Source organism: Carassius auratus, chromosome 22, assembly GCF_003368295.1.
Source record: "Carassius auratus strain Wakin chromosome 22, ASM336829v1, whole genome shotgun sequence".
NCBI classification, from domain to species: Eukaryota; Metazoa; Chordata; class Actinopteri; order Cypriniformes; family Cyprinidae; genus Carassius; species Carassius auratus.
The window spans coordinates 17,295,100-17,322,842 of record NC_039264.1 but is presented as its reverse complement, the minus strand read 5'-3'; the positions used below and the strand labels follow the sequence as shown (position 1 = coordinate 17,322,842).

At 35.2% G+C, this 27,743-nt stretch overlaps 1 protein-coding gene across 2 annotated transcripts; it reads right to left on the bottom strand.

Annotated features, from left to right (window-relative positions):
• Positions 1-1,662: 1,662 nt before the first annotated feature.
• On the bottom strand, positions 1,663-27,736 carry senp7b (SUMO specific peptidase 7b). 2 transcript variants are annotated; one of them, XM_026197960.1, is made up of 22 exons: positions 27,551-27,736; positions 26,533-26,634; positions 26,315-26,412; positions 24,849-25,094; positions 24,653-24,744; positions 23,685-23,845; positions 22,154-22,454; positions 19,474-19,571; positions 17,908-18,048; positions 16,155-16,188; positions 12,310-12,519; positions 10,917-11,149; positions 8,147-8,241; positions 7,116-7,232; positions 6,914-7,033; positions 5,980-6,072; positions 4,404-4,540; positions 3,745-3,809; positions 3,558-3,601; positions 3,338-3,406; positions 3,093-3,243; positions 1,663-2,059 (listed from the first exon to the last, which is right to left on the bottom strand). In XM_026197960.1, exons 1-22 carry the CDS (start codon positions 27,590-27,592, stop codon positions 1,913-1,915), a joined length of 2,796 nt encoding a protein of 931 aa, XP_026053745.1. In that variant the 5' UTR covers positions 27,593-27,736; the 3' UTR covers positions 1,663-1,912. The 2 variants fall into 2 exon arrangements, with proteins under 2 accessions (XP_026053745.1, XP_026053744.1); XM_026197959.1 differs by having other exon boundaries at positions 26,315-26,415; positions 27,551-27,735.
• Positions 27,737-27,743: the final 7 nt, after the last annotated feature.

The following is a 27,743-nucleotide window of genomic DNA, read 5'->3' as shown; positions in this document are numbered from 1 at the left end:
TATAGGACCAGCTTCATATATAGCAATTATATATATATATATATATATATATATATATATATATATATATATATATATATATATATATACATACACACACACACTCACACACATATATATATATATATGAAATGTTGTAATTTTCAGAGGGGATTTAGTCCTCTGATAGACCCACAAATTGCACAGTTAAAAAAAAGTCCATTTACCACTAAATACTTAATTCTTCACTGTCATGCATCCAATTAATACACATGTGTAATTATTTTCCTTGGAAGAAGAAAAATGCACACAAAAAACCAATCAGCACTGGCCATCAAAGCTTTTTCCAACAAAATGCTTAAAGTAGCCCAGCGGGGGCTGATAATGCCTGTACAGTCAAAGCGGACTTTTCTTAAAAAGCCTTTCATTTCTTTTCATCCCTCTCCATTTTGAAAGTTTTCCATTAATGAAAAGCATTTTAAATATATGGCAGGTACTGGTTAAATACAGTTTATGATGTTTATTATTATTTTAGTAGGCAGTGAGGGGTCCAGCTGAGCTCTGGCCAATTCATACAAACACAAGTGAAAGCGGGCCGATGCTTTGTTTCAGTTTCATCATAAACATTCGTGTTTTTGTGTGCCTCTGGAAAAAGGGCTGTTTTTATGTTCTTTTTTTTTTTCTTTAATGGAGCATATAAGTGCATTATGGGGTTTCCAGTCCTGCTTCACTCTCAGGAACACAATGCTTGTTTGTGGAGATGGCACTATTGCTTCCAGCTGTGGCTGTCAGTGATATAATTACATGAATAATATTCAGTCACTCACTTCCTCCCAATAAGATCATTAAAAAAATGTGCTGTTAAAAGTGTGATCAGTACATACATTTTGTTTTATATATAAAACCATCACATTTTTAAGCAATTTACTACTATTGAGTGAACAAAATTTAATCATGTAATCTATAAAAAAGTAACTGTAAAGTAACTGTAATCTGATTACGAGCACTACTTTTGGAATTTACTTCAATTACTTTTTTTAATTTCTTTTTTTGGAATCTGATTATATAATCTAGATCTACATCTAATAATTTACTACCCATAAATTTGTTTCCACAACAGGATAAAAAAAAAAAAAAAAAAAAGGTAATTTCGACTTTGTATCTCACAATTTATACCCCACACCAAATTGTTAAATAACACATTACATTTCCAATCTGAAAAGAAAATTACTTTTACAATTGTGTGAAAAATTTCTAAAATTGTGCGAAAAGGGCAGATTTGTGAGATATAAACTCTCGAATTCACGATTCAGAGAAGAAATGTCAGAATTATGAGATATAAACTCGCAAAAAAAAAATGTTCAATTGCGAGATAAAAACTGTGCGATAAATTGTGAGAAAAAGTCAGATTTGTAAGATATAAACTCAGTATTTCAAGATATATAAATTCCCAATTCTGAGAAAAAAAATGTCTGAATTATGAGATAAAAACTTAAAAAATACAACTTAAGTCTGAACTGTTGGATAAAATCTCGCAATTGTGAAATAAAGAGCCTGAATTATGAGATAAAAACTTGCAATCGTGAGAAAAACAGTCAAATTTGTCAGATGTAATATATATAGTATATATTCCCAATTCTATGAAGTGTCTAAATTGTGAGTAAAAAAATTCAAAATACCAAATCAATTTAAAATATTCAGCTCCTCTTTTATTTAAATAACCTACATGTTTGTGTGGAAATGAATAAAACAGATGAAATTTAAGCCACATTTAAAAGCCATTTTAATACAAATAAATACAAAGTTAAATTATAAATATATCCTTTATCTGTTAATCAGTAGAAAAAACAAATAAAATGAAACAGGACAAGCACTTAAACAAAACAAATGGCCCTAATGATCAGTTTAGTGACAGGACATGTTCCGGCTGTTATTATTTAGTGCTCTGCTCAGCCCCGCCCCCCTGTCTTCGGTAAATCTGCAGAACCAGCTCCCGTAGCTCCTCCCTCTTCCTGCGCACCTGATTCCTCGGAAACCAATGGTCCAATCGCAGCGGGAGATCAAAGTGCACCACTGGATTCTGAGCGGAAAAACAAAAACAAAAAGAAGCGTTGAGCGGAAAGTTTAACGAATCAAGGACAAATCTGTAAAACTTTAAAAACTGTCGTTTCGTGTTAAGACGGCAAAAACCAACACTAATATAAACATTACACTTAACATTGCACATTTTAGCACAGCCTGTAAGACTTTTTTGACTGTTGTCATGTTAAGCTTACTGATTTCAGGTGTGTATTTTATAATATATATATATATATATATATATATATATATATATATATATATATATATATATATATATATATATATATATATATATATACACTATTTCATAGTTTGGCTGGTCCTGCGACCTATTTATCAAAATTAATTTGACATGAACCGAGAGAAATGAACCAAGAGAAAACATTACCGTCTACAGCCGCGAGAGGGCGGTAAAGTTTTCTCTCGGTTCTATATAAATGCGACTTATAGTCCAGTGCGACTTATATATGTTTTTTCCTCGTCATGACGTATTTTTGGACTGATGCGACTTATACTTAGGTGCGACTTATAGTCCGAAAAATATGGTAAATATTTAAAAAGTTTAATTATAGTATAATATACTTAATATATAATATACACTTATACTATTTAAATATAATGTATTTTACATATAAAATTTCATTCTTTAAAAAACAAAACAAATAAATTGAATATAAAATAAATACAATTATTAAATATTAATATAAATATTAATTAAATATTTTTTTGTTTGTTTGTCCCAAAACCTTCATATCCTTGAAAGTATGTAGTTGGCCATTTCTAGTATGTGCTTTAACACAAACCAGGATTCAACTCAAAGGCTGCAAAACAAACAGGTGTAACTTGAGTTTCTGAGATCCCAATCTATTACTGACTTTACTGAAAATCCCACTCAACAGCAAAGGTCAGGTTACGTTTCTGACATTTACCACTGAGGAAACCAAAAAGCTCTGACCTTGAACTAAACGCACCACAGAACACGAGGTATCGGGAAAAAGACCGAATTCTGCTCTTAAGCCAGTCTGAAGTACCTGCAGGAAGCTCTCCACATACTGCAGCAGGTACAGGCCGCAGTCGCTGCTGTTGTCCTGCAGCGGGACCCTGCACAGACTCCCGCTTATGCTTTCACTGGTAAAAGCTCGAGTGCTTCCTTTCCGAACCTCCCATTCCACCTGCAGATACCTGCAGGACAGGTGACATTTCTCTCAAAGTTCAGTATTTAGTTCTCTGACATGATCCAATGCACTAAAACATTCGGATTGCATGAAAGACTCACTCGCGTAACAGCGTGTAGATTCGCTGGTGGTACGACAGCTTCAGAGAGTCCATGACCAGAATACAGGGCCTGAGAGTAAACCAGGGAAAGAGACCGATAACTGGATCAGAAACCAATCTCACATACTAGAGAAAGAGCCGTTATTCTCTATGGTGGTTGCACATTTGTAAAACTGATGTTGTTGTGTATAAGATGAAGACGGTAGATTGAATATTGGTACCTCCTGCAGATGGTCTCTCTTGTGCAGCTGTGTACTGTGCAATCCTAAAAACACACAAGAGCCATCAGACTCCTTCTTGACATATTGCTGTACATAAAAACTCAAAATGTGCATGAATGTTTAAAATGAATACTAACGATGCCTGATAAGACACCTGGTAATATCTACTGATAATATTAGTATTTACCGGTAGGTTGTGGGGTCTCAGCTCACTGGGTTTTAATTTGTTTCCTTTTGGTTGCTGTGACCTGTCTGGAAAAACAGAAAAGAGAGTCTAAAATAACTATTTTTTTATATATATATATATATTTTCTTTCTGCATTACTTAAAAAAAAAAAAATGCCATCCCTTTACAATAAATGCACAGAACAACTGTACTTTGGAAAGACAACTATTAGATATGTATAAAAAATATTATCTAACAAAATAAACTTGGCTTAAAAAAAAACAAAAAAAAAAACAATATGATTTCTAATAATAGTTAATCATAAAAGTGGCACAATCTAATATTGTATAATTTTTTAAGAATTCAATGCACTAAATGTTTGTAAACATGAACAGATTCTGAATATTTTACATGGAAAAATTTGACCCAAGAACATCTGAACAAAAATAAAAGAAATTCTAAAAATGTAATAACTATTTGTTTAACATTTTCAAATTTTATGTATGTATGTATGTATGTATGTGTATACATACATTATATATATATATTATATATATTATATATATATATATATACACACACACTTACTAAAAGTTACTGTTATAAAAAATAAAGGCACTTGAATGAATAAAATTAAAATGTGTGTTTTTAAATTAATTCTGTTGATGTGCGTATGCTACCTCTTTGACAATCCCCTGCAGAGCTGGCTTTAGCTGTCTGACTCTTATCCTGCGACACAAGGCCTTTGTTTCTCCACGGTACCCACTCAAGCCCTTCCAGACCAGGAAAACAGATCACCACGAGGTACCAGTGAGCCCTGGACCGAGAGCAAACAGAGCAGGAGAGGAAGTGGAAGTCAGTGATCAGTGATAAAGCCCTGTTTCCATTGCAGAAAACACCCTGCAGCAGTAGCACAGGATTTTACTGCTAAATAACAATAACTTTCTGAACATAATATTTATGTATTTGATCTGAAAAGGCTAAACCATGATATTTATTTAAATCTAAATCTAATTTATTACAAAGATTTAAAAAATACATGTTTCCCCCTGTTCCTTACTAAATAAACAAGAAATTAGATTTACCTATAAATGTGAATGCAGACACTTCCCCAAACATTTACTGAGTAATGATGCAAAATAACCAAGAATAGATTCATTCAAATGGATCAACATAACTGATTCATGGAAACTTACCAACTTAGATAAAGACTGCAGAACAAAAGTCTATTAAAACTAATGCTGCCTAAAATCATAATCCCCAGCAACGTAATCATAAAAACACTTTATCACCAAGTCCTGGTACAAGATCTGCTAATCCCTGAACTGGGACGGTTTGTGAATCATCTGTGCCGTGTCGTGCTGTGCGAGTGTGTGCACGTTCACGTACAGTGTGTGTCCTGCGTGGCAATTTGCTTTTATGGGAACATGCAGTACCACACAGGAATTGCCTGTTCTCTCGCAGTTTGGCAATACAGACTCGTTGCTTAAGCTCAATCTAACATGCTCTGTTGTCGTCAGATATCCAACATCTACACAGGCCTTCAACATGCATCCTGGATATTTAACAAGAGAACATTCTGTAACGTGTGTTTGAGATGTCGTAACTGTTTGCGAGGCTTCGTGAAACGCTCTGCCATTGAAAGTGCACATGTTTTCTCACTTTCATTGGTGACAGCTTGTTCTGTTCCAAAGAATGAATGGTGATGCTCCTGACATACTGATTATGAATAAACAAACTAGCAGAATTTAATACTTAAAAGCAAGGATGTATTAAATGTATCAATGTAAAAAAAAAAAAAATGCTGTTTAATGCTATGAATTTATAATGGAATCCTAAATATCTAAATGTTTTTAAAGAATATTCAGATAATATTGCAGAACAACTGTTTTCAATATCGGTAATACTGAGAAATGTTTCTTGAGCAGCAAATCAACATGTTAGAATGATTTCTAATGGACTAATGATGTTGAAAATTAAGCTTTGCATCGGAGAAATAAATTACATTTTAAAATATTGTATTGTATTGTACGGTTACATCACAATACGACTGTTTTGACTGTATTTTTAATCAGCCTTGGTGAGACATTTAAAAAAAATACTTGATTCCATATTATAAAAAAAACCCTAACAAAAATAATTATATTAATTAATTAATATAATTAAATAATTAATAATTCAAAGTTATTTTATCCAATATTTAGTGTCTATTTGAACTATGCATGTGTGTGTTTTAAATGTAAATTCCTCACTTACTCCTGATTTACGGGTATAAAAAGGTAGTCTTTGCTAAAGATGTCCACATGACGGGTCCATGTTCTCACTCTCTGATGTCGACTGTACGGGCCTCTGTGGAAAAGAACACCACACAGTCATTCACATTAGCAAGAAGCATACAATTTAGTCAACAAACAAACAAACAAAAAAATCCTTAAAGTTACATTAAAGGGATAGTTTATCCAAAAAATTAAAATTACTCCTGATTTATGATATGTTTACGTCCTACGTCTTCGCTGGAATGCCACTCTCTCTTGAACAAGTGTACGACAGTTAACAGAAGCTAGAGATTACGGTTTAAAAAGTTGTAAATATGGCTTTTTTTCTTGCACAAATGCATCGATTCATGTCAGGAGGCCTTTATTAACCCCCCAGAACCGTGTGAGGCACTTTTTATAATGGATGGATGCACTTTTTGGGGCTTAAAAGTCTCGACCCCCATTTACTGCCATTATAAAGAGCCAAGATATTTTGGTATTACTTTATTTTATGGTTACATCTATTAATTTCTTATTAGCATGTATATTACTAGAATATTAGCCATGTATTAGTGCCAATTAAGCACATATTAATGCCTTATTCTACATCACCTTATTCTACATCCCTAATCCAAACCAATACCTAAACTTAACAATTACTTACAATTCATTTATCAGAAAATTAAGAATTTACTGAGAGAAAAGTCTTAGTTATTAGTTATAAGCTACTAATAGATGTAACTGTAAAATAAAGTGTTACTGATATTTTTTAAATAACTCTGATTGTATTCATCTGAAAGAAGAAAGTCATATATATTTAGGATAGCTTGAGGGTGAGAAATCATTTTTGGGTGAACTATCCCTTTAACTTGCATTTTTGGGTGTACTGTCTCTTTAAAACCTTTATAAACACACTATAAAAGGTGATTTCTTACGTGCTGCCAGTCTCTTCAGGGCGGCTAGTGTTTTTCCGAGTGAGTTGCTTGTAAAAGAAGCTGCTGAAGATGTGAGATCTTTCGGCCACATCTTTGTCGGCTCTTTCCAACAGAAGGTACCTGAAGGGAGTATTTAATATCGGGGAAAATATCAGATCTAATTTTACAAGCTGAAACCCTCATAAGTATTCATCAGACTGACTTGAGGTAGAAGTCGATGATGACGTCGTTGAGAAACTCGCCGTCCTTGAGGCACTCCAGGTCCTCGGCGGTCACGGTAATGCCGCCCTTGGAGGGGGGAGGCGGGTACTGGATCAGCCTGGTGGAAAACAGTTCAAACAAGCTCCTCACACAAAATGTAACTTCAGCTTCCAAAAATACAATCCTCGGTGCTAATCACGACATATCAATATTGACTTACAAATTAAATCTAAATTTCACTGCCTGTATGGAAACTTCAACAACTTGATGGAAAGTTAGTGGTATGGAAAGCTCTCTGAAGGGCCAGGGAACGTCAGCGTTTGGGTTCCAACTACTGAGCTTACGGCTTAATCATTGCCTTCAAAGAAGAAATTAAAGGTGAAGTGTGTCGCTTCTGCACCTCTAGTGGCACCTAACTGAATTGCAAAAATAATGGCAAATATAAAAAAAGGTTTCCTGTCTTCAATGGTGCAAAAGATAATGCATATATATATATATATATATAAACAAGTTATTCAAACTGTTATTTATTAACTAAAACATTTATTATATAAAATGCATCAAGGTATAAAACTTGTGTTATTTTGTGAAAACTTTTGGGTAGCACTTTATTTTACAGTCCTGTTCCTCATGTACATACTATGTACTAATTATAGTAATTACAATAACTATGTAATAACTAGGTACTAACCCTGAACCTACCCCTAAACCCAACCCTACCCCATGTAGTTACCTTGTGTTACCAGAACTTTCTTAGATAAATACACTGTAAGTACACTATAAGTACATGTAAGTACATTTACTGTAAAATAAAGTGCAACCAACTTTTGTCTTTAGCTGATTTTCCCCAATACTATATGCTGGGTTGGATTACAAAAATAAGTCATCACTGAGGCGCTCTCTCACATTTAATATATATATATTTTTTTACATTTCCAATGAACCTGTATGCATAAAAATATATAGCTCCCTTCATATTTTTTAGTGTCATCATATTTGAGGCCTCTTGGCATGAAAGATCAAATCCAGTACCGGCGTGGTGAGCTCTGTTGCCGGCTGTGGCTCCGGAGGGGTCTTCTGACTGTTGGCTCTCTTAGCAAGCTGCTGGTCCCACTTGTGTTCTCCAGCTGGGGAAAAGTGAACCAGGTCAGATCTGAATCAAAACAGCTGGAGATACTCCAACTGCCTGGGGTTGGAGTATCCAAACCCACTGACCTTTTCATGGCTATTGGCTACGAGAAAGTCAACAGGTTTGGATACTCGGTTTTCATTCGAGCGCGCAAATTACATTTGATTTTGTTCAAAAGAGGATTGTAAATATAGGACGGGAAAATGTAAAGAGAGCAAACATGATGTGATCGAAGTGCCAGTAGACTTGAGGGCGATATGAGTTCAGAAGAAAGAAAATGAAGAGTGAGAATAGCGACGCCATGTGCTGCCTGTTTAGGGCGGCTAACTGGGCTCCATCTCTGTTGAGCGGCTGAGCCAGCTCGTAAAACGCAAGAAAAGAAAGAAAGGAGAACGCGTCTGAGGTGGCCTACTTCCATTGCTGCCAGCTGGCAACATTGAAACCGAAAATAAAGAAACGTGTCACGCCCCAAGAGTCCTGACGCCCACACGCAGATGTTGCCCCAAAAAAGGCCCTCAAATGTACTAAAGTTGTAGGACCCCCAAAGTGCAGCCGCTATGAGCCCCTCATCCACGTCATAAAGTCTCTGGAGAGAGTGACACAATGGCCACTTCCACAGAACCGAGAGAGAGGGAACCGCTCAGCTACTATCCATAAAGCCAGCCAAGTTTCCTGCTCTGTTCCATATCTACACACCAGCACAGCCTCCATGGACCATGGCTAACCTCACTCCTGCTCTTATATTGGGCCGTATAATTCCACCGGTGCCTCTATCACGCCTGCACTCAAATATCTGCCAATATCTGGCCAACCCATTGAACACTGTAAGAGGAAGCAGCGGAGAGGGGCAAATGAATGGCTGGATGTATAGAAGGACAAATTAATGTCCAGATAGACAAAAGAATGAATGAAAGATGGATGGATGGATGGATGGATGGACAAATTAATGGAAAGACAAATAAATTAGGGATGGATGGACAAAAGAAATGAACAATGTATGGATATATGACTGAATGAATGATTAAATGGACAAAATTAAAGATTTAAGACAAAATACATATATGAAAGGTTGAAGGAAAGTGAAGGCTGGACAGAAAAAAAGAAACAGATGGGTGGAATCAAGGATAAACAAAAATGGATAGACACAAATTGGATGAATTAATTGAATAATGGATGGACAAAGGAATTAAGGATGGATGAATGATGGACAGATGGACAAATTAATGAATCATATATGGATGAAAGACTAAAAATGGATTAAAGATTAAATAAACAAAAAAAAAAATAGATGAAAGAATGATAACAAACCTGAAGGAATGAAAAGATGGATGGAATGATGGATAAAAAAAAGACAAAGAAATTGGATGGATGAATGAATGATAAGAGACTGAAGAATTAATAAAAAGGATGAAAACGATTAAGGTTGTACTGAAGGACAGATGAGTAGAGAGAGACAAAGGAGTGGATGGAAGGACTGACAGATGGACAAAAGAAAAGGTGGATGGATGGACAAAAGAATGAATGGTGGACAGACCACAAGATGGACAGATTGAATGACGGACAATGGAATTGGTAGATACACAATGAAATCAATGAACGAACAAAGAATGGATAGGAAAAAAATGGATGGACAAAGGAATGATTGATGTATGGATGAATGACTGAATGAATCAAAGGACAAAAGAATGGACTAAAGATTAAAGAAACTAAAACAAAATAGACGAAAGGATTAAAGAAGCTGAAGGATCGACAGAAAAAGGAGTAGATGGGTGGACTAATGAATAAACAAAAAAGACAGATATTAGATGGAAGAATTCATGAAAATGACAGGATGAAACTGACAAATGAATGAATGGATGAAAGGAATGAAGGATATACTGAAGGACAGGACTGAATGGACAGACAGATTATGGGATGTATGGACAAAATAATAAATGGATGGATAGACAGAAGGAGTAAGAGAAATTGATGGAAATAGATGCAAATCGCATCAATCACTCTAGATTACTCCTGGGATGTTATTCGCGCAAATAAAAACTTTGCGTGATCTACCATGGCGGAGATAACTATAATTGCAGATTTGTACCTGTTTTGGTATGTTCCAAATACGCCGGAAAGCCAAATGCTGACATGTCTGAGCTCACAGCACCATCCAGGGGCGCAAACAACTCGATTATTTTCAGCGTCATTCTCCAGGAACTGCGCTTGTGTGACAGCTTCCTCCAGCTAGATCATGCTAATCTTCTGCTCAAAATGACTGAGGCAAATACAGCGTGTTTGCAGCAAATGAGACACACATTTTGCTTCGTTCACGTTGCCTGCCATGAATTTTCCACTATTCAGGTCTTCGTATTGACGTTAAACATGATCTACTCGCGCAAATAATTACAGTTGTTTGGTGTGAAGACACCATAAGAATAGATGAAAGAATGAAAGAACCTGAAGGATGGATGGACAGTAAAAGAAATAGATGGAAGGACAGGCAAAGATACATAAGAATGGATGGATGGATGTATGAAAAGACAAAAGGATGAAAACATGGAACGATGAACAAAAGAATAGATAGATGGATGAACAATGAAATCAATGGGTGAATGGAAAAGATTAGATGGAAGACTGACAAAGGAATGCATGAATCAATAGATGGATGGATGGATAGACAGATGAACTGACCTTTGACATGTCCTGTCCAGCGTCCCTCACGTTTTGTCCCAGCAGGGACAGGAGATGTTCGCCCCGTGGGTAGCAATGAAGCTGATTCAGTCCGTCCGACCAGGACAGAGAGTTACTCAAATCGCTCTGACCGTGTCGCAGGCCAATCACGTCCATGAGAGATGCCAACAGAGCCACCTGAAGATCCTCCAGCTGGCCAGTCAACACCAGCAGGATGAACGGACAGGCCTGTCCTGGAAACAGAACAGAAAAATAGAAACCACATTCTTCATTTCTTTCTATTAATTTAGTTTGTTTTATTTGTTTATCTTCAGCATTTGACTTGGCTCAGATGCTTAAAGATCCATCCAGAAATGCTCACTGGTTGGCCAAAATGAATAAAATAAATAAATGCTTTCTTCCTTGCTAGAATGCCAAGCACATGAGAACCAGGCTGAATTAATTAATCTTTTAATGGCGGCTGCTTCAATCACACACACACCTGTTTGTGATTCACACACACTGAAGGGAATGCCTTAATACTCAATGGTTGACGGCTGGTCACATGAGCTCCGACTGCTGCGATAACCGCATGGTGCCATTAAGACTGCTTCACAGTGCCAGCAGCATTCTCATTACAGAAATCAAGGGGGTGTGCGAGTGTGCGTGTTGGACTTGCAATTTTTCTGATAAATATTGTGATTGAAATGTAAAATCTTTTGAATTATAAAATAATATTGATTATTAATAATAGTAGTAGTAGTAGTAGTATTAGTAGTAGTAATAATAACAACAACAAATCCAATTAAATTAAAAAAATAAATATTTAATTTTAAACAATTATTTGTTTCTTGTTTTATTTACAGTTATTAATAATACACATTTATATTTTTATAATAAAATGATATAAAAATACTACTATTATTATAATTATTCATTTAATGGAAAAAAGTATTTAAGAAAAAAGTAATAAAATATTATGCAGTTCTAGTTTAAAGTTTCCAATTAACATTGCAACTTGGCACTTTAAAAATATATTTTTACATTTTCAACTGTTTAAATAGGTGGGGGTGTGTTTAAAATTATAATTTTTTTAAAAAGGTGTTATACAAATAAACTTGCATTTAAATGTATAAAAATGTCAATTATTTTATCTGTATTTAGTGTACAGATATGCTTTATCCAGTCAGAATTTAGAGCAGGTTCTTCATTTTAATTTATAACAGTACATTGTGCTCTACAAAAGCGCAATACAATTTTTGATAGTCTATATTATAATCTGTATTAATTGTCATTTGTGAAATGAGTTTCTTTTATAATAAAATAACTTTCTATCCATAAAATTTCTATCCAGAAAAGCATAACTTTCAGCTCAAATGGATCCCTACCCAGAATGCTCCTGTGCAGGGCTCACCTGAAGTGTGTACGGTGTGCAGCACAGACAGCTCTGTCTGGAGTAGCCTGGCTTGAGCATCTGACACCATGAGGAAGAGGAGAGAAGGTGCGGGCTCCTCTGTGCTCGATAACAAACTGCCGTCTCGGGCCAGTCCGCCGTCCCACACGCCGTACAAGAGCAGCTGAGAGCATGACACGCTAACGGCTACCTCACCCTCTCCATCAACACCTACAAATACAATAAACAAGCAGGATTATTCAAATATATTTTAAATATAGCATGACAAATATTTGGCGAAGTATAATCTTAATGTGTTTCTTTTCAAAGAGTCATTCAAACAAACTGATATCCCTAGTAAAAACAAACTTTGGAGTACATGATTCAATGATCTGCTCAAAACATGCAAACAATACCAAAAACTACTGGCATAGCCAAAGAGTCAGTGAACGAATCATTTTGGTGAACAGACTCAAATAAGATTTGAATTTCTGAGATGAATCAAAACCACCACCATTATTATTCTATTGAGTGACAAATAGAGAAAGACGTTCTCATTTTAGACAGCATTAAATTGGAAAAATCTGTAAACTCATCAGTATTTGTGGTCTGTTTTCTTATTGATTTGAAATATATAGCTAAAAGTTGGCATAAAATCAAAACTGGCCTATTTACTTAATGTTGTCATCACCATGTGACTTGCACATTCACAACTCCTCTCCTAAGAATTCATAGTAAAGTGTCCATCAGTTGCGCACTTCGAAATTTCACCAGAAGCAGTAGGTAATTCGAGAACTTTTCCTCTACGATATTATGAACACTAGAAAATTTGGATATTCTACTCTTTTCACATTGTTTTTCACCTATTGTATAAGCAGACATTTTCATATGCAGGGATAAGTTAAATTTTTACAATAGCTAGATTACCGTTAATTTTAGCCAATGGACGAACTGCAATTAGAAGTTTCGTTGTGCGCTGCTTCAAATTCTCCAATTCTTTAAAGTCAGGGGGATTCTGATTGGCTGTCAATGTTTTTTATCATTTATTTGCTGAAAAAAAAAAAAAAAAAAATCTGAAAGCGTTTCCAATGATGTCGTATCGGTGTCGTTATTGTTAAGGTTGTAGTGTGGACTTCCTTATTGCTTTTTAATTAGACCAATTTTTAGAACTATAATTATACTGTAGTTATTGTCCTAGGTCTTTAGAATGTGCATGCTAATTGCTAATGGTTAATGCTAACCAATAGCCAAGTAGCTACTTTTTTTTTTTAGCCTTAACTAGACATGGCATGATCTGAACTCAAAAGCTTGATAAAATGCTATCTTTGGCTCTTGAAACAGAATGGTCTCATTCAAATAATAACCAACTAACATTTATACATTATAATATTTAGTGCCCATGTGTCATGATGTAATGTCCCACTAAGTTATTTTTCTTGTCAAATATCCTCTTTCCCTCAGAAATGCGTCATATTCCACAAGTTAAATAGATTTCAAACAACTGACGTTGACTTGACTTTAAGGCGCACACTAGCATATGCACACCAATGCTAATAGCTAACAGACACCAGAAAAGTCCAACCACATTTTTACTTGCCAAATATACTCTTTCCCTCAGAAAACAAGTTCACATTATTCATATAAAATGGGTTTAAAAAAGCAACTGACATTGACTTGACTAACATTTAGGTGCACACCAATGTACGTGTGTCAATGCTAATAGCTAACAGCCTCTAGAAAAGTCCAAACCTATTTTATTTTGTCAAATGTCCTTTTTTCCTCAGAAAAAAGACACGTTATTAACATTAAATGGTTTCAAACAGCAACTGACATTAGCTTGACTAACTTTTAGGTGCACACTAGCATACGTCTGTCAATGCTAATAACTAACAGCCACAAACTTGATAAAATGCTTTCTTTGGCTCTTGAAACAGGATAGCCTCATTTGAATGAATACCAATGTGAACCAGCATTGGTACATTCTGATATTTAGCCCCAATTTGTCACAATCCCATAACACAATGTCCCACCACATTTTATTTTTCCTGAAAAATATCCCTTTCCCTCAAAAATATGTCACATTACGCAAGTAAAATGCATTTCAAACAGCAACTATCACTGATAAGCTTTTAGGCACACACTAGCATATACGTCAACACTAGTAGCTAACAGCCATAAATTTATCACAAAGGCTTGATAAAAAGCTCTCTTTGGCTCCCGAAACAGGATGACCTTGCTCAAAATGATTTGTTTTTATGTCTCTTGAGTGGGTGGCTTACGCACAAAGACCCTAGAAAGCTAAGAACAGAGAGGCGTTGTCTGAAACCCTCATAAGCATCTTATACACACACACACACACACACACACACACACACAGGTGCTCTATTGAACACATACAGTAATACGGGGATGACTGAAGTCATGCAAACAAGTTCTCTGCTCTTCCTCTGTCTCACACACATAAATAGAGTCTTAATCTGAGCCGTCTTAGCAGTGAAACTAAGAGCGAGGAGGGAAAGACAGAGGGTCACAGACAGTTGAGGAGAGCTGTGACCTGGGACAAAACAGGGTGAAGGGTTAATGAACTCCGCAGTCTGCTGGACACCCATCCAGTGAGCCGATCGATCGATGTAATTACACTTATTTGCCACATGGGGCAGCACCACAGAAAACAATGGTATTTGTATACATAAACTTTGTATAAGATCAGATTTGTTCACTGGGTGTCCGAATGTTAAACTAGTATCACACTAAATAGCTCTACTCCTTAACACGCATGTGTCGTACAATATAACACGAAACACCTGTTTAAACGAGTCTCGTTTTTCACTGCTCTTCCCAGCATGAGCACAAGACTGAATAAAATAACCCTCACACACACCACACACACTAATTCCTGTATGTGAATTAGAGCACTAATAAGAGATAATTCCTGTGTTTATGCTTTGACATTCAGCATTGACAGACTTCATAAAGAGAAGTAAACCAAATTGACCACATTTCTTTCTTTTTTTATTAATGCCTGCATTAAATATTATTCTGGCTTTATTCTTTTTTTTCATGCCTGCATTAAATATTATTCTGGCTTTAAAAACTAAGATAAGATGTAAATGTACAATTAAATATTTTATTACTAAAATATTTTTTATGAAATAATTTTACATTTACACTCATAATATTATACATTTTATTTATATATAATTAGATAATTATTAAACCTATTATAAAATAAGTTAATTATATATTTTTTCTACATTTGTCATTTTAAAATTATTTTTTATTCCACATTTATTTGAACAATATTAGTTTTAATTCTGTATAATTAGATGTTTTATAAATATATAAATAAATATTATACATTTATATTTACATTTACGAAATGTAGACTAATTTATTAGATGTCATTTTTATATTTATTTTCAATATTGTTTATTTAGATGATTAGAAATATTTATTAGTTACTTATTAAATATATCATTAAATACTATTCACATTGTTATTACAATATCACACTCACACACTTTTATACTTACATTTGTATTATTTAGACTATTTTAGATTCTTTCATTTTTTTCATTTATTACTTAACATTCATAAATATAAAAGCTATTTTAAATAATACATTTATAGAAATAGATCTAAAAAACGTTTTTTTTTTTAAATTAAATATAAAGCTAGTTCTTATTTTCTAACTCTGATATAAAAGAAAACCTTGGATGGAAAAATAAAAACAGGTTTATGTTACACTTTAATGGTCTTTCAAGCTTTTTTTTTTTTTTTTTTTTTTTTTTTTTTCGCTTACCTTATTTCTTAATACTCAATATTTATCTAAACTAAAAAAGAAAAAGATTATTAGTTGTAAATACCTTTCAGTGGTACATAGATGCCTTCATCTGTGATCTATAAAAGAAAGAGAAGGAAAACATTGCATTAAGACAAAAGCCAAACATTGGAAGGGGATAACAAAGGGTTGGCGGTCTCTTAAAACTGCTGACAACAAAGTCTGTCCACCAGCAGATATTTAACAGATTGACGATATAAAAGAGCCATTCTGCCACAGATGGAAAAGCAGAAAAGAACAGTCACATAAAACTGTGGTCAATGAACCCAAACCAGAACAGAGGACGCTCCTGCTGGCATTCATTCCGATAAAGACAACAAACGCTTGACACTTCCTTTGTTCCAAATATCCGCGTTCATGCTGCCTACATTGGCAGTTTTCTCAAAGGCAGCATTCTAACTGAAACCAACCTCAAAAGAGACTGATTTGGAACAGTCTACATAGACAGGAAATAACAAAACATACCACAGTAAGCGTGATACATATCTATGCAATATGAATATTATTGTTATTAAAATCTTAATCATATCTCGAAATATGACTTTTGCATTTTGAAAGTTTGTGTGAAAAAAAAGAAAAATAATTGTGATTTATAAGTGCACAAAATTCTAATTATATAGTTTAGATGAAAATCAATCTGCAAACTGATGACAACAAACAATTGTGTATTGCAATGAATCATTTTAAATTAGCAAAAAAAAAAAAATAATTAAAAAGCATTGAATAATGAATCAATTGACCTGCCATCAAGCAAAATAATATCATTTAAAACTATTTTAATGATATTTTAAGCATTAAACTAATTATATTTTACATTTATATATCAATATTTTTTAAATAATTAAAAAACAAAAATCAATTTTTGTACACCGTAATTTTTTCCTCATGATTTTTTATTTATATAATTATTCACAGTAGTGTATTTTTTCCTAGTTCCTGAAAAGAAAAAGCTGAAAAGATAGTTTTTCACAATAATGTCCATTATATATATATATATATATATATATATATATATATATATATATATATATATATATATATATATACAAATTTTGATTTCACAATTTCAAAACCATTTTTCAAGCCTTTACTAGGTTAAAAGAGGCAGCTCCCTGGGTTTTGGAACAGAGATACCGACCTGTTGATCAAATCCACATGGTACACACACGCGCCCCCTCCAGCTACTCTCATTAAACACATCCTAAACAAGCGGCCCCCTCCAGGAGAGCACAACTATTGCTTAACGGCTTGTAAACAGAGAGCAGAAAAGCCCCTGTTATGTGCTTTTGAAGCATTGCTGGACAAACAATGATAAGCTGTACTCGGTGTCAGGGCCAGTTTAGGTTCCAGCCGTTGTTGTTGTTCTAATAAACACGGCTCTCAGCCGCTCTGCAGTGTAACCTTCGAAATTTAGTGGCAAACAAACTTTCGTTGTTCTCTTAATCACATCTGCAGCCCAACGTCGGCTAGCTGTTGCTCTGTGGTTTGTAGCAGGAACGGCCAATTAAAACACTGGGATAACAGATGTCCTTCATTACACAAACAACAACACAAATCGAACTGTGTGATTGGCTGAATGGAAGAGCTGGAACCATGTGTTGGAAACCCATCCGTCCAGATCTGGAACATGGAACCGAGAGGTCTAATTCAATCTGACCAGATAAGAGAATTAAGATCTTCAGACTGATGTCCAATCTAGTGGGTTTGAGGCCGCTGCTGAACCACTTTTATAATTTAATACAACTATAAATCATATTTTCAGCATTAGTTTCCCTCACCACAATGGTCCCGTTGGCCTGCGCCTCGAATGTGTCGTAATGGAGTCTGCTGAAGTCCAGTTCGATGTTGGAAGGCACTTCTACTTTGGTCGCTGATGTTTCACCTCCTGCGTTTGTCTTTGGGCTCTTTTGGTTCCCTGACTGAAGCATGATGAAAGAGAATGAAAAAAAAAAACACATTATTTATTTATTTATATCATTGTGGTCAATAGAAAAAAAAAAAAAAAAGTTTTAAATCGCAAATTTTTTTTATTTTTTTTTTATTTAGCGCAACAACGAGTCCTCAAACATCCCAAGCCGAATGCTTCTCTCAAAGACGTTTCTACTTCAGAATTGAGCGCAAATCCAAAACGCTGCATACCAAAGCTAGAAGCTTCTCATACCAGGGTGCCATATTGAATTTGTTCTACTGTCACAAAAAACGACGCAAATTGAAGATGTGTCCAGCTTGGACAAACAAAACTAACGATTCTGACAAAGGAAATTCGTTGAAAGGGTTTGACGAATAGCTGTAAACAAGGGCGAACCCAAAGCTCCTCAGCCATACTGAACAAATCTAGACTTCAAAAGACAGATGTGCATGAAGATAAGTTGAAATGAGTTAACATTTGTTTAGCATAGCTCTTCGGCAAAGTTTCAAAGCTTCTCCAAAGAGACAGATTCTCAAGGACACAAACGCTTCATCCAAATGGTGTGGGTTAGATTTTAATAATGATGGGGACATTTGAAGATCAGTGAAAAATGTAAGAGTTTTCCATTCCACATTGATTAAGAGAAAAAGCATTTATACACTACCTTTCAAAAACTTGGGGTCATTAAGTATTTAATTATTTTATTCAACAAGGATGCATTAAATTAATAAACAGTGACAGTAAAGACATTTATTTATAATGTTACAAACAATTTCTGTTTCAAATAAATGCGGTTCTTTTGAACTTTCTATAAAAAAAGCGAAGCCGCAGTTGTTAAATTTTTCTAATATTTCACATTACTATTTTTACGGGTCTCTGTTTTTGTCCACCTTTGGGACACATTATAAAAATATCTAAAGAAAAAACTAAACTAAGAAAATCAAATCTGTATATAGCTCGTTTATTTTATACAGCATTAAAATGTAAACTCATCTGCATGTAAACACCATGCTTTTATTTTAATCAAAATAACATACAATACTTATTTTATCCAGGGACTACGGATGAAAAATAGCCTTTGGCTAATTTGGGTTCGTTTACAGAAAATCTTGGGCTGCCAAATGATTGACATATTTTAATAATCATGGTTTATGTTATAATTTTTACATTCTTAATGTTTATGTATTCAGTTCTTTTTTTATTAAATAAAATGTGTCAAATTATTGAAAACAAAGCATTTATTTCTTTATTATCGGAGTTTGAGTAAATTATTCAATGACTTCTGTGAGTGTATAACCACAAATCGCATTAAACATTTATCATTCGTAATTTGCGTTGGGTAAAAGCAAGTGCTAAATGAATAAATGCTAATATTTATGACATGCAGTCAGTAGGGGCATCTACTCGAAATCTACACCCATTCGTTATCCATTACCTGAGCGTCCCTGATCCCCTCAGAAATCCGCTGCTCTTGCAAACCCCCAGACACGTCATTCATCTCATCGGCTCCTTCATCATCGCTGGACAGCACGACTGAAGGAGAAAGAGACAGATGTGTATTCACCAATCAGAAATGAACAGATGTTCTTGCTTCCATAGAAGCACACAGTAGGTTCTTTGGAGCAAACATCATCAGGTTGTGCATTATAATATATTTTGCGTTGAAATGTGTTCTATTAAATTAGGAACAAATGAAAAATAGAAGCCTTTTCACCAGTGGTCTCAGACTTCTGGAGCACAGCGCACATGTCTAAACGTTCTGGAGGAAAAACAAACTTCAGGCCTCCTAGATAAACTTCTGATGCTACATTTTCCAATGAGGTAAACGCGAGTCTTGACAGATGTTTGCTTCAGTAAACAGCTTGTGTGTGTATTTGAAAAGTTCGCATGATTAACACCATCGAGGGTCAGATGGTCATTGCGACATTGTGTTCTTACAGCGCGATATTATGTTTCTAGTAAAGCTATCAGACCATTTTTCTTGCATTTGGCGAATGATGAGTGTTAATTTCTGACCACGTGTTTATCCTTTTCTCCTTCCTCTCTGCAGCAGAAGCTTCTCTTTGGCTGGGTCCTATAATGGGCTTTGAGAGAGAAACAGGGACATGGATAATCCTCTCTCTCTTTTTTTTTCATCCTTCACCTCCTTCCCTTCCTCTTCCTGTCCACCAATCCATCAGAAAACCATAACAGCCTCAATGCCGCCCATCTGTTTTTGCAACATTAAAAATGGTTTGAATCGGAGAGACTTGCAAACTAAACAGATGTTTGTTCGAATCAGTCTTTTCAAATCTTCTTTTTCAGATGGCCACTAACGGGAAAAAAATCATAACAAAAGGGAACTGAAGCTTTTAAAGACTACTTTTTTTTTTTTTATGAAAAACAACATGAAAGTAGCCATAAGATTGAAACAAAATGAACCATTATTTTGAGCCGGTCGATGAATCAATTGATCTGGTTCACAAAACCAGCCTGAATGAACTCACTGACCTAATGATCCAGACTGAGACAGAAGATAATCAGTGATGAACAAAGTTTTTGTCTGTTTTGCACACTATCACATATCTTCTGAAGACAACGTGAATGTGTGTAATCAATTTCTGGGTGACCAGTGACTATTTCCTTTAAGGGCAACCATAATAGGAGAAAGATTTTTAGGATGAACTAATCCCAGCTGATCATGAAGAGGAGGATGGTTCATCTGCGACAGAGCAGAGCAGACAGAGGTGTAATGGGCTTTACCCAGACCTTGAGGTCAGGATTGCAGTAATCTAGATTGTGAGAGTGAATGCTGCTATTCTGCACACCACACACTTAGCAAGGCATTAATCTTTATGAGGACATCCTTTAACCAATGACAGCTCAGAAAAAAAAGCTGCATCCATAACAATAGAACTGTCATGTAGTCACAGAAAAGGCAGTTTTTTGTCAGATGGGGTTGATTTGGTTTCATTCTCTTTTTCTGTTCACACTCAGTTTGCGATTTTCAATCCAGATTCGACTTTGTCCACTGGTGAAAGTTTACTATTTTATTTAGGGATGCATAGGTTGTAGATCTGTACCATAAGAGTTATTGGAAAAGGTTATTTTTTTTACCTGTTAGGTTAATTAGTTTTCACTCTCTTTTTGCATTCACATTCAGTTTCCATTTTAAATCCAGATTCCACTTCGTCTGTTGTTGGAAGTTTATTTTATTTAGGCATGCACAGTAAATAAAAGTTACTGGAAAAAGCTTCTTTTATTTTACCTGCTAATTCGGTTTTACTCTCGTTTTATGTTCAGACTCCGTTTGCATTTTTAAATCTAGATTCCACTTTTTCCATTGGTGGAATTAAGGGTTTCCTTTGTTTAAACTTGCATGGTTAATTCAGTTTTAAAATCTTTTTATGTTCACATTCGATCTATATTTCTCAATCTTGATACCTAGATTGAGATTTTCTAGATTCTTTGTTCATTGGTGAAAGTGTATTATTTATTTTAGGGATGCACAATGTATAAGTACCATAGCAGTTATCATTAAGAAAAAAAAAGTTACTTTTTTTTCTTTTTATGTTCACACTCAATTTCTCAAACCAGATTTTTTTCATTTAGCGGTAAACAATATTGTTTTATTTGTAAATGCTCATCTTCCCTGTTTTTACTTAACACCGTTAAATGTAATCTTTAGAAAATCCATTTTTCATCATGTACATTTATGTTTGTTATAATGCTGTGATGCATTATAGAATTTAAAATCTGTTTCTTTTTATCAGCCAAAACACAAAAATAATCAACTTATTGTATTGTAATATTGGTGCATTTGTTTTTTTAAACAAACCTCTTATAGGTTGGGTTATCTTGACCTTCTGACCATTTTGAAAAACAAGATCTGGTGCCTCTGCCAATCAGTGCTTTTAAGAAATACGTCTTCCATTAAAGACAAAGGCAGCATGTAAACTTTTTTCCAAGCATTTATGGGGTAAGCTGGCATACACGGCATGCAAAAGCTGTTAAACGCACTACCCGCCTCCCTGAAGGGTAAGAAAGTTTAAATAAGGCAAGTTTGCACTCAAACCAATGTCTGAAAAGTGATGGAAAAAATAATATGAAAGAAAGAAAAAGACAGTCACACGTACTTGGCTCTGTGGAGCTAGGCTTGGATCTCTTGTATGTCTTGTAGAAAACTGGGGGCTTCCTCCTCAGTCTGTTGCTGTAAAACGACCCAAAGGGGTCTTTGCTCTTGGCCTCTGGAGGTGAAGTGAGTATGTCTTTTCTAACAGGCACAGAGGGGGCAACTCTTTCTCCAGAGGTCCTCGGATGCCTAGCTGGAGCTTCCTGAAGAGAGCGGCCTGAGCGGAGGCTGGGTTCATGATTGGACAGTTTCGAAACAGACTGTTCATTCAACACAGTCCCATTCTTGTTTTTGCTTGCAGCGTTCTAGAGTCAGAAGGGACAAGAACAAAGAGGTTACAGTTAAACTCTAGCTGAGTGAGACAACACCCTGTCCAAAACTGGCACAGGTTCAGCTCTTTAATATTCAGAAAAGCTACAAAGCAACCTTAGCATAAAGTAATTAATATTCATGATCTAACAGTAAATCATAGTCGGAATCTTACATTTTCTAAGAACCAACATCAGTATGAATAAACTAATAGGTACTACTCATATTATGGTGACTTTGGATGCTCTAGGCATAGTAGCAACACTCTGCCATAGTAGGATTTGTAATATCACCACTGATGTACCAATAATTGTATGATCTAATTAATATTTATGAGCCGTACTATGGTGAAGGCTCAATTCATGAATAGTAAGTAAAATGAATGACAGCTCCTAGAAGGTTTTGAGGCAATGTCAGTATAACCTATTTCATATTTATGAGCCAAGACTAGATTGTTCTATGGTCAAACTTTGCTTCATGAATATTAATTAGGTAGCATGACTGGTTGGTCAGTATGACCTCATTTGTATTTATGAGCCAAGACATCATTCCAGGTGGTATGATCCAACATAACCACAAATACATGATAGTCAGAAATACGTAATAATTATGACCTCCAAATTTGCCATGTAGGAATTGAACTTCACTAACTCTTTACCAACGTCAGTATGGCCAAATGAATGAAAATGAATCCTGGTGAAACTTCTTTTTGAGAATATTAATTAGACAAGTAAAAATAATTAGCATTTATGGTCCAACACTTTGCTATAGTAAGATTTGTATAATATCACCAATGATGTTATTATGGCCTAATGAATATTTACAATCCCTACTACAAGGAAGGTTTGCCTCATGAATATTAATTAGGTAACAAGCAGAGACATTCTTTGATTCACTCTAGGACTGTTATAAACCAATGTCAGATCCAATTTATATTTATCAGCCAAAACTTTGCCATAGAAGCATTTGTAAAAAAATATGATCAGATGAATATTTATGAGCCTACTATGAAAGTGAAAGTGACGTGACATGTGGCCAAGTATGGTGACCCAAACTCAGAATTAGTGCTCTGCATTTATCCCATCCATAGTGCACACACACACACACACACATGGAGTAGTGGGCAGCCATTTTTGCCGAAGTGCCCAGGGAGCAGTTAGGCATTCAGTGCCTTGCTCAAGGGCACCTCAGTCGTGGTATTTAAGGTTGGAGAGAGACCATCTCACCTTAGAGACGTCACCGACAGAACCGGTTGACTTTAATTTGCGCTCTTCCAGTGAAACGTGCGCTGTGTCCTCTGAAGTGGACGACCTCTGTGCCTCTTTCACCGGAGAGTGGCCTTGTGTCCCTTCGGTTTCCTCTTCCTCCAGTTCCCCTGGATCCAGGCCTAAGATGAAATGGTGAAATAATAAAAAAGGAAACTCTAGGATTTTACAAGCAGCACAAACTTCTCCAAACAACTGTTTTTTTTTTCTCTCTTTATGCAGTCCCCAGTACATATAAAACGGCCTTATTGACCGAATATCATTCCTCCACCTTGGTGGAGGTCACATCAGCCATGAAACGGGGCTAAATCGCCCAATTCCCCAGAGACGTGGAACTAGACAGAGTATAAGAGAGAAAGCCAGCGAGAAGCAGGACCATTTTAACAGATCCATAAAGTTAAGCATTTGTTTATTTATCAGCGATCTGAAGCCAGGAAAACTCTGACGCCGTCCAATATTATGTAGAGCAGGGAGTGAAGGAGGGTCAAAGGATAGGAGACAGCTGCGAGATGTTAAACATACTGCCCCAAGCACAATGGAGAGAGACAAAGCTGATCATTAAAGGTACTAAGAGATGCAGGGACTTCGAAAAGCCACAAAATAAGGGCATTTTCCCTCATTAGCTTCTTGATAATCTACAGCAGATATCTCAGCCAAAGTTTACGGTTTACTTTAACTGCTTCTTTTGTTTAACGATCCAACTCATTAGGGAAAACCCAAGTCGCTTTCTGAATTATGCGGATAGTCATGCTATATTGTCTTTGTGCTTTTGGCAAGAATTAGTATGAAGTCAATTTCATTTGAAATTTATGGTTGAGTTTATTCTATAGGTTTAAGTTTTCTAAGGAAAATGTGTGGGTTGCATGCAATATCCAGCACCAAAGTATAAAATATTATATTAACGATACGTAAATAAGACAGGGATGTACCTCTATGGATCTTGAACGAAGAGCTTTCAGACGCGCCCGTATGGTTCTCATCATGGCAGAGAAGAGTATCCGATGCTCTTTTGGGTCTCCATCTGAAACAAATAAACACAGACGTTATAAAACCCACTCGATCAAACCGAAATCTCCAGCTCTAGATCAGGGACACAGACCAGCACGCCATGGCTCAGATTCTCACCTGCTGTTTCCTGTGAAGTCTCTCCCCGGGGTGGGAGTTTGACATTGGGCTCTGAAACCGGGCGTCTCGGACACCTTATTGGATGTCCTGTTCCCCTGCATGGGGCTGATTTTGATCGGTTGTCTGTTCATTTTAAAACTGATCAGTCCACGTGTGGCTCCTCTGGGAATGTTATCCGAGCAGGTGCGTGTCCGTGAGCCCGGTGAAAGATCCCGCCGCTCACCGCTGAGAGACGGCCTGATGGGTCTGCAAGAGAGAAATGGACACAGATACAAATAAAATGTGTCATTATGCAACTGTTAATTATGTTTTGCTCTCTAAAAGTCTGAAATGTTGTATGCACTCTTTTGTTTTTTGTTATTTGTCATCCTTTCATAGCAAAATGTTGAAAATGCAGAAAATCGAAGGCAGTGTATAAATGAAATACATAGAAATAAATGACACAGCGTGAGGTTGTATTTATTTTTTTAACTTGCAAAAATTTCAGACTCAGTGTGCAAAAACCTTAAATGCAGGTGAGATCCTTGTTACAATATAATTATATAGATAATTTTGCCCGCATTATCATCTTGCTAAAACGAACCGTTAAGTCTGACTCCTTAAAATATACACACTTTAATACTTGGAGTAGGGAATTGTTTTGGTTCTGAACTTTACAGATGAAAAATAGTACCTCGCAGCTCAAAAGTTTGGAACGAATAAGATTTTCTTGATGTTTGTGATTTGTCTTTTGCCATGTCTTTTGCCCTCCAAGGCTGCATTTATTTTTAAAAAATAAAATAAAAATCAGGGAAATATTATTACATTTTAAAATAACTGTTTTCTAACAGAATTTATTTTCAAATGTTATTCTTTTCTGTGTTTCAAAGTTGAAGTCCACTCAAAAGTTAAAAGTAACAAAAAAAAGTCAAGGATGCATTAAAATTTATTCAAATTGAAAGTAAAGATATATATGAGGTTTCAAAAGACTTTTATTTTGAAAAAATATGTGGTTCTTTTGAATGTTCTATTCATCAAAGAATTCTGAAAAAAAAAAAAAAAACTGCATTATAGTTTTCATGAAAATATTAAGCTGGAAAAAAACTGCTTTCAACATTAATAATAAGAGTCCTTAATAATAATTTAGCAACAATAATAACTGAGCCAGTATATTAAAATAATTCCCAATTGATCATGTGACACTGAGGAAATTCTGCTTTGAATCACAGGAATAAATTGGATTTTAAAATCTATCACAATAGAAAACAGTTAATTTAAATAGTAATAATATTTCACAATATAACCATTTCACTGCATTTGTAATCAAATAAATGCAGCCTTGGAGAATATAGACACAGGATTATAAAAATGATAATTCCTAGTGTAACAGTGAATCTAGTCTGAACACACACACACATCTTTCAAAGTGAATAAACAGCTCCATCTAGTGACACTTTCCAAACGTTCCCGGTTTACCGAGGTCTTACCTCAAAGATTCACTCCTCTGAGAATCTCTCCGCAGCACATTTCCATTAGAACTGCATTTCTGAAGCGTTCTTCCATTCAGAGCGACCGAACCCCACTGCTTCTGTGAGACGAGACGTATTTAAACTAAAAGAGCTGCTTTACATGAAAAAAGGCTGAGATGAGACACATATTTCCAGGCCGATTCTATGGACATCAGTGCAGATGAGGGCTTTATTACCGCGTGTGAGCTGCTGTCCTGCAGTCGAGACAGTGGAGACTGCATGTCGAGACACAGATCTGACGGCTGCTTCTTTTTGGGGATCTTGAACGGGACTGCCATCTACAACAAATACAACAACTGTTGGGGCATTCAAACTATAACAGACTTTTTAAGCATTTCACTTTTACACCGTGATAAATCAGCGTAAGGCACTACAGCAAACAGAGTGTATTTTTAGGAATTTGTACAAACATTATATACACACTTTTTATAAGACCAAGTAAAGAGCAGTAAAGGAATAATTGGAATGATTTAAAGAAAAAAAAAAGCATTAATACATCTATATGTTCTTTAAAAAATGTCTAGGAAGCGCACAATTAATTGCATTTATGACATTTCTTCTTAATTAATTTTACATAAATTAATAAAATGCCATTTTTACTTAAAATGACTTTTACTTTCACCTGCAAAACATACACGTGCTTAAAAAAAAAAATATGTGAAGATGCTTGTTTGCTGAGGAACTGATCAAAAATAAAGTGAGTTGATGCTTAAAACAACAATATCTGTCAATGAGTTCAAAAATATAAATGTTGTTTAAAAAAAATAATAATAATAATTACACCAATGACAGATATTTGCTCTTGTTTTGGCAAAAACTCAAATAATTTTGTTAAATGTCTCAGAAAACAAGACTGCTTATCTCTATTCTCAAGTAAATATATCTTTCATGATTTAGGAATAAATATATTCCTAAATCATATTTAAATAATATATATATATATATATGAACAGTAGACTGTTTAAAAAAGTTATATGACCATCTTACAATCAAAATCGCACAGTACATCATAAAATCGTATATATCAGAAATAATAATCACAATAAAAGTGTCTCGAAGCTCTTAGAGCTCGTGAATGTGATTATTGTAACTCAGTTTAAACATGTAAGTTAAGTTAGCATTGGCTGCTAGGCTCCAGGGCCATTAATATTAGACAGTTAGAGCTGATATTAGCTTCATAAACGCCATACTTACAGCACACAGCTGTCTGAGACTCGCTCTAGAAATATCAGGCATGGGCTATGAACGGGTGAAGGCACTGCTAAAGTATTCTGGACAGCAGAATAGCAATAAGTGAACTAAGAAGTGGGCATCCCTTCTTCTGTTTATGTGCGACGTTCTTCCCAATTCTTCTTCTTCTTCTGCAGTTTTGGCGGTTGGCGGGTAA

Excerpts from the sequence above, each read along its gene's own strand:
- senp7b (XM_026197959.1), bottom strand. The coding sequence starts at position 27,592 with ATGCCTGATATTTCTAGAGCGAGTCTCAGACAGCTGTGTGCT. Across the intron at positions 26,635-27,550 it reads GTCTCAGACAGCTGTGTGCT|ATGGCAGTCCCGTTCAAGAT; the intron begins GTAAGTATGGCG and ends TATTTGTTGTAG. Across the intron at positions 12,520-16,154 it reads CATCTATGTACCACTGAAAG|GTGTTGATGGAGAGGGTGAG; the intron begins GTATTTACAACT and ends TTGTATTTGTAG.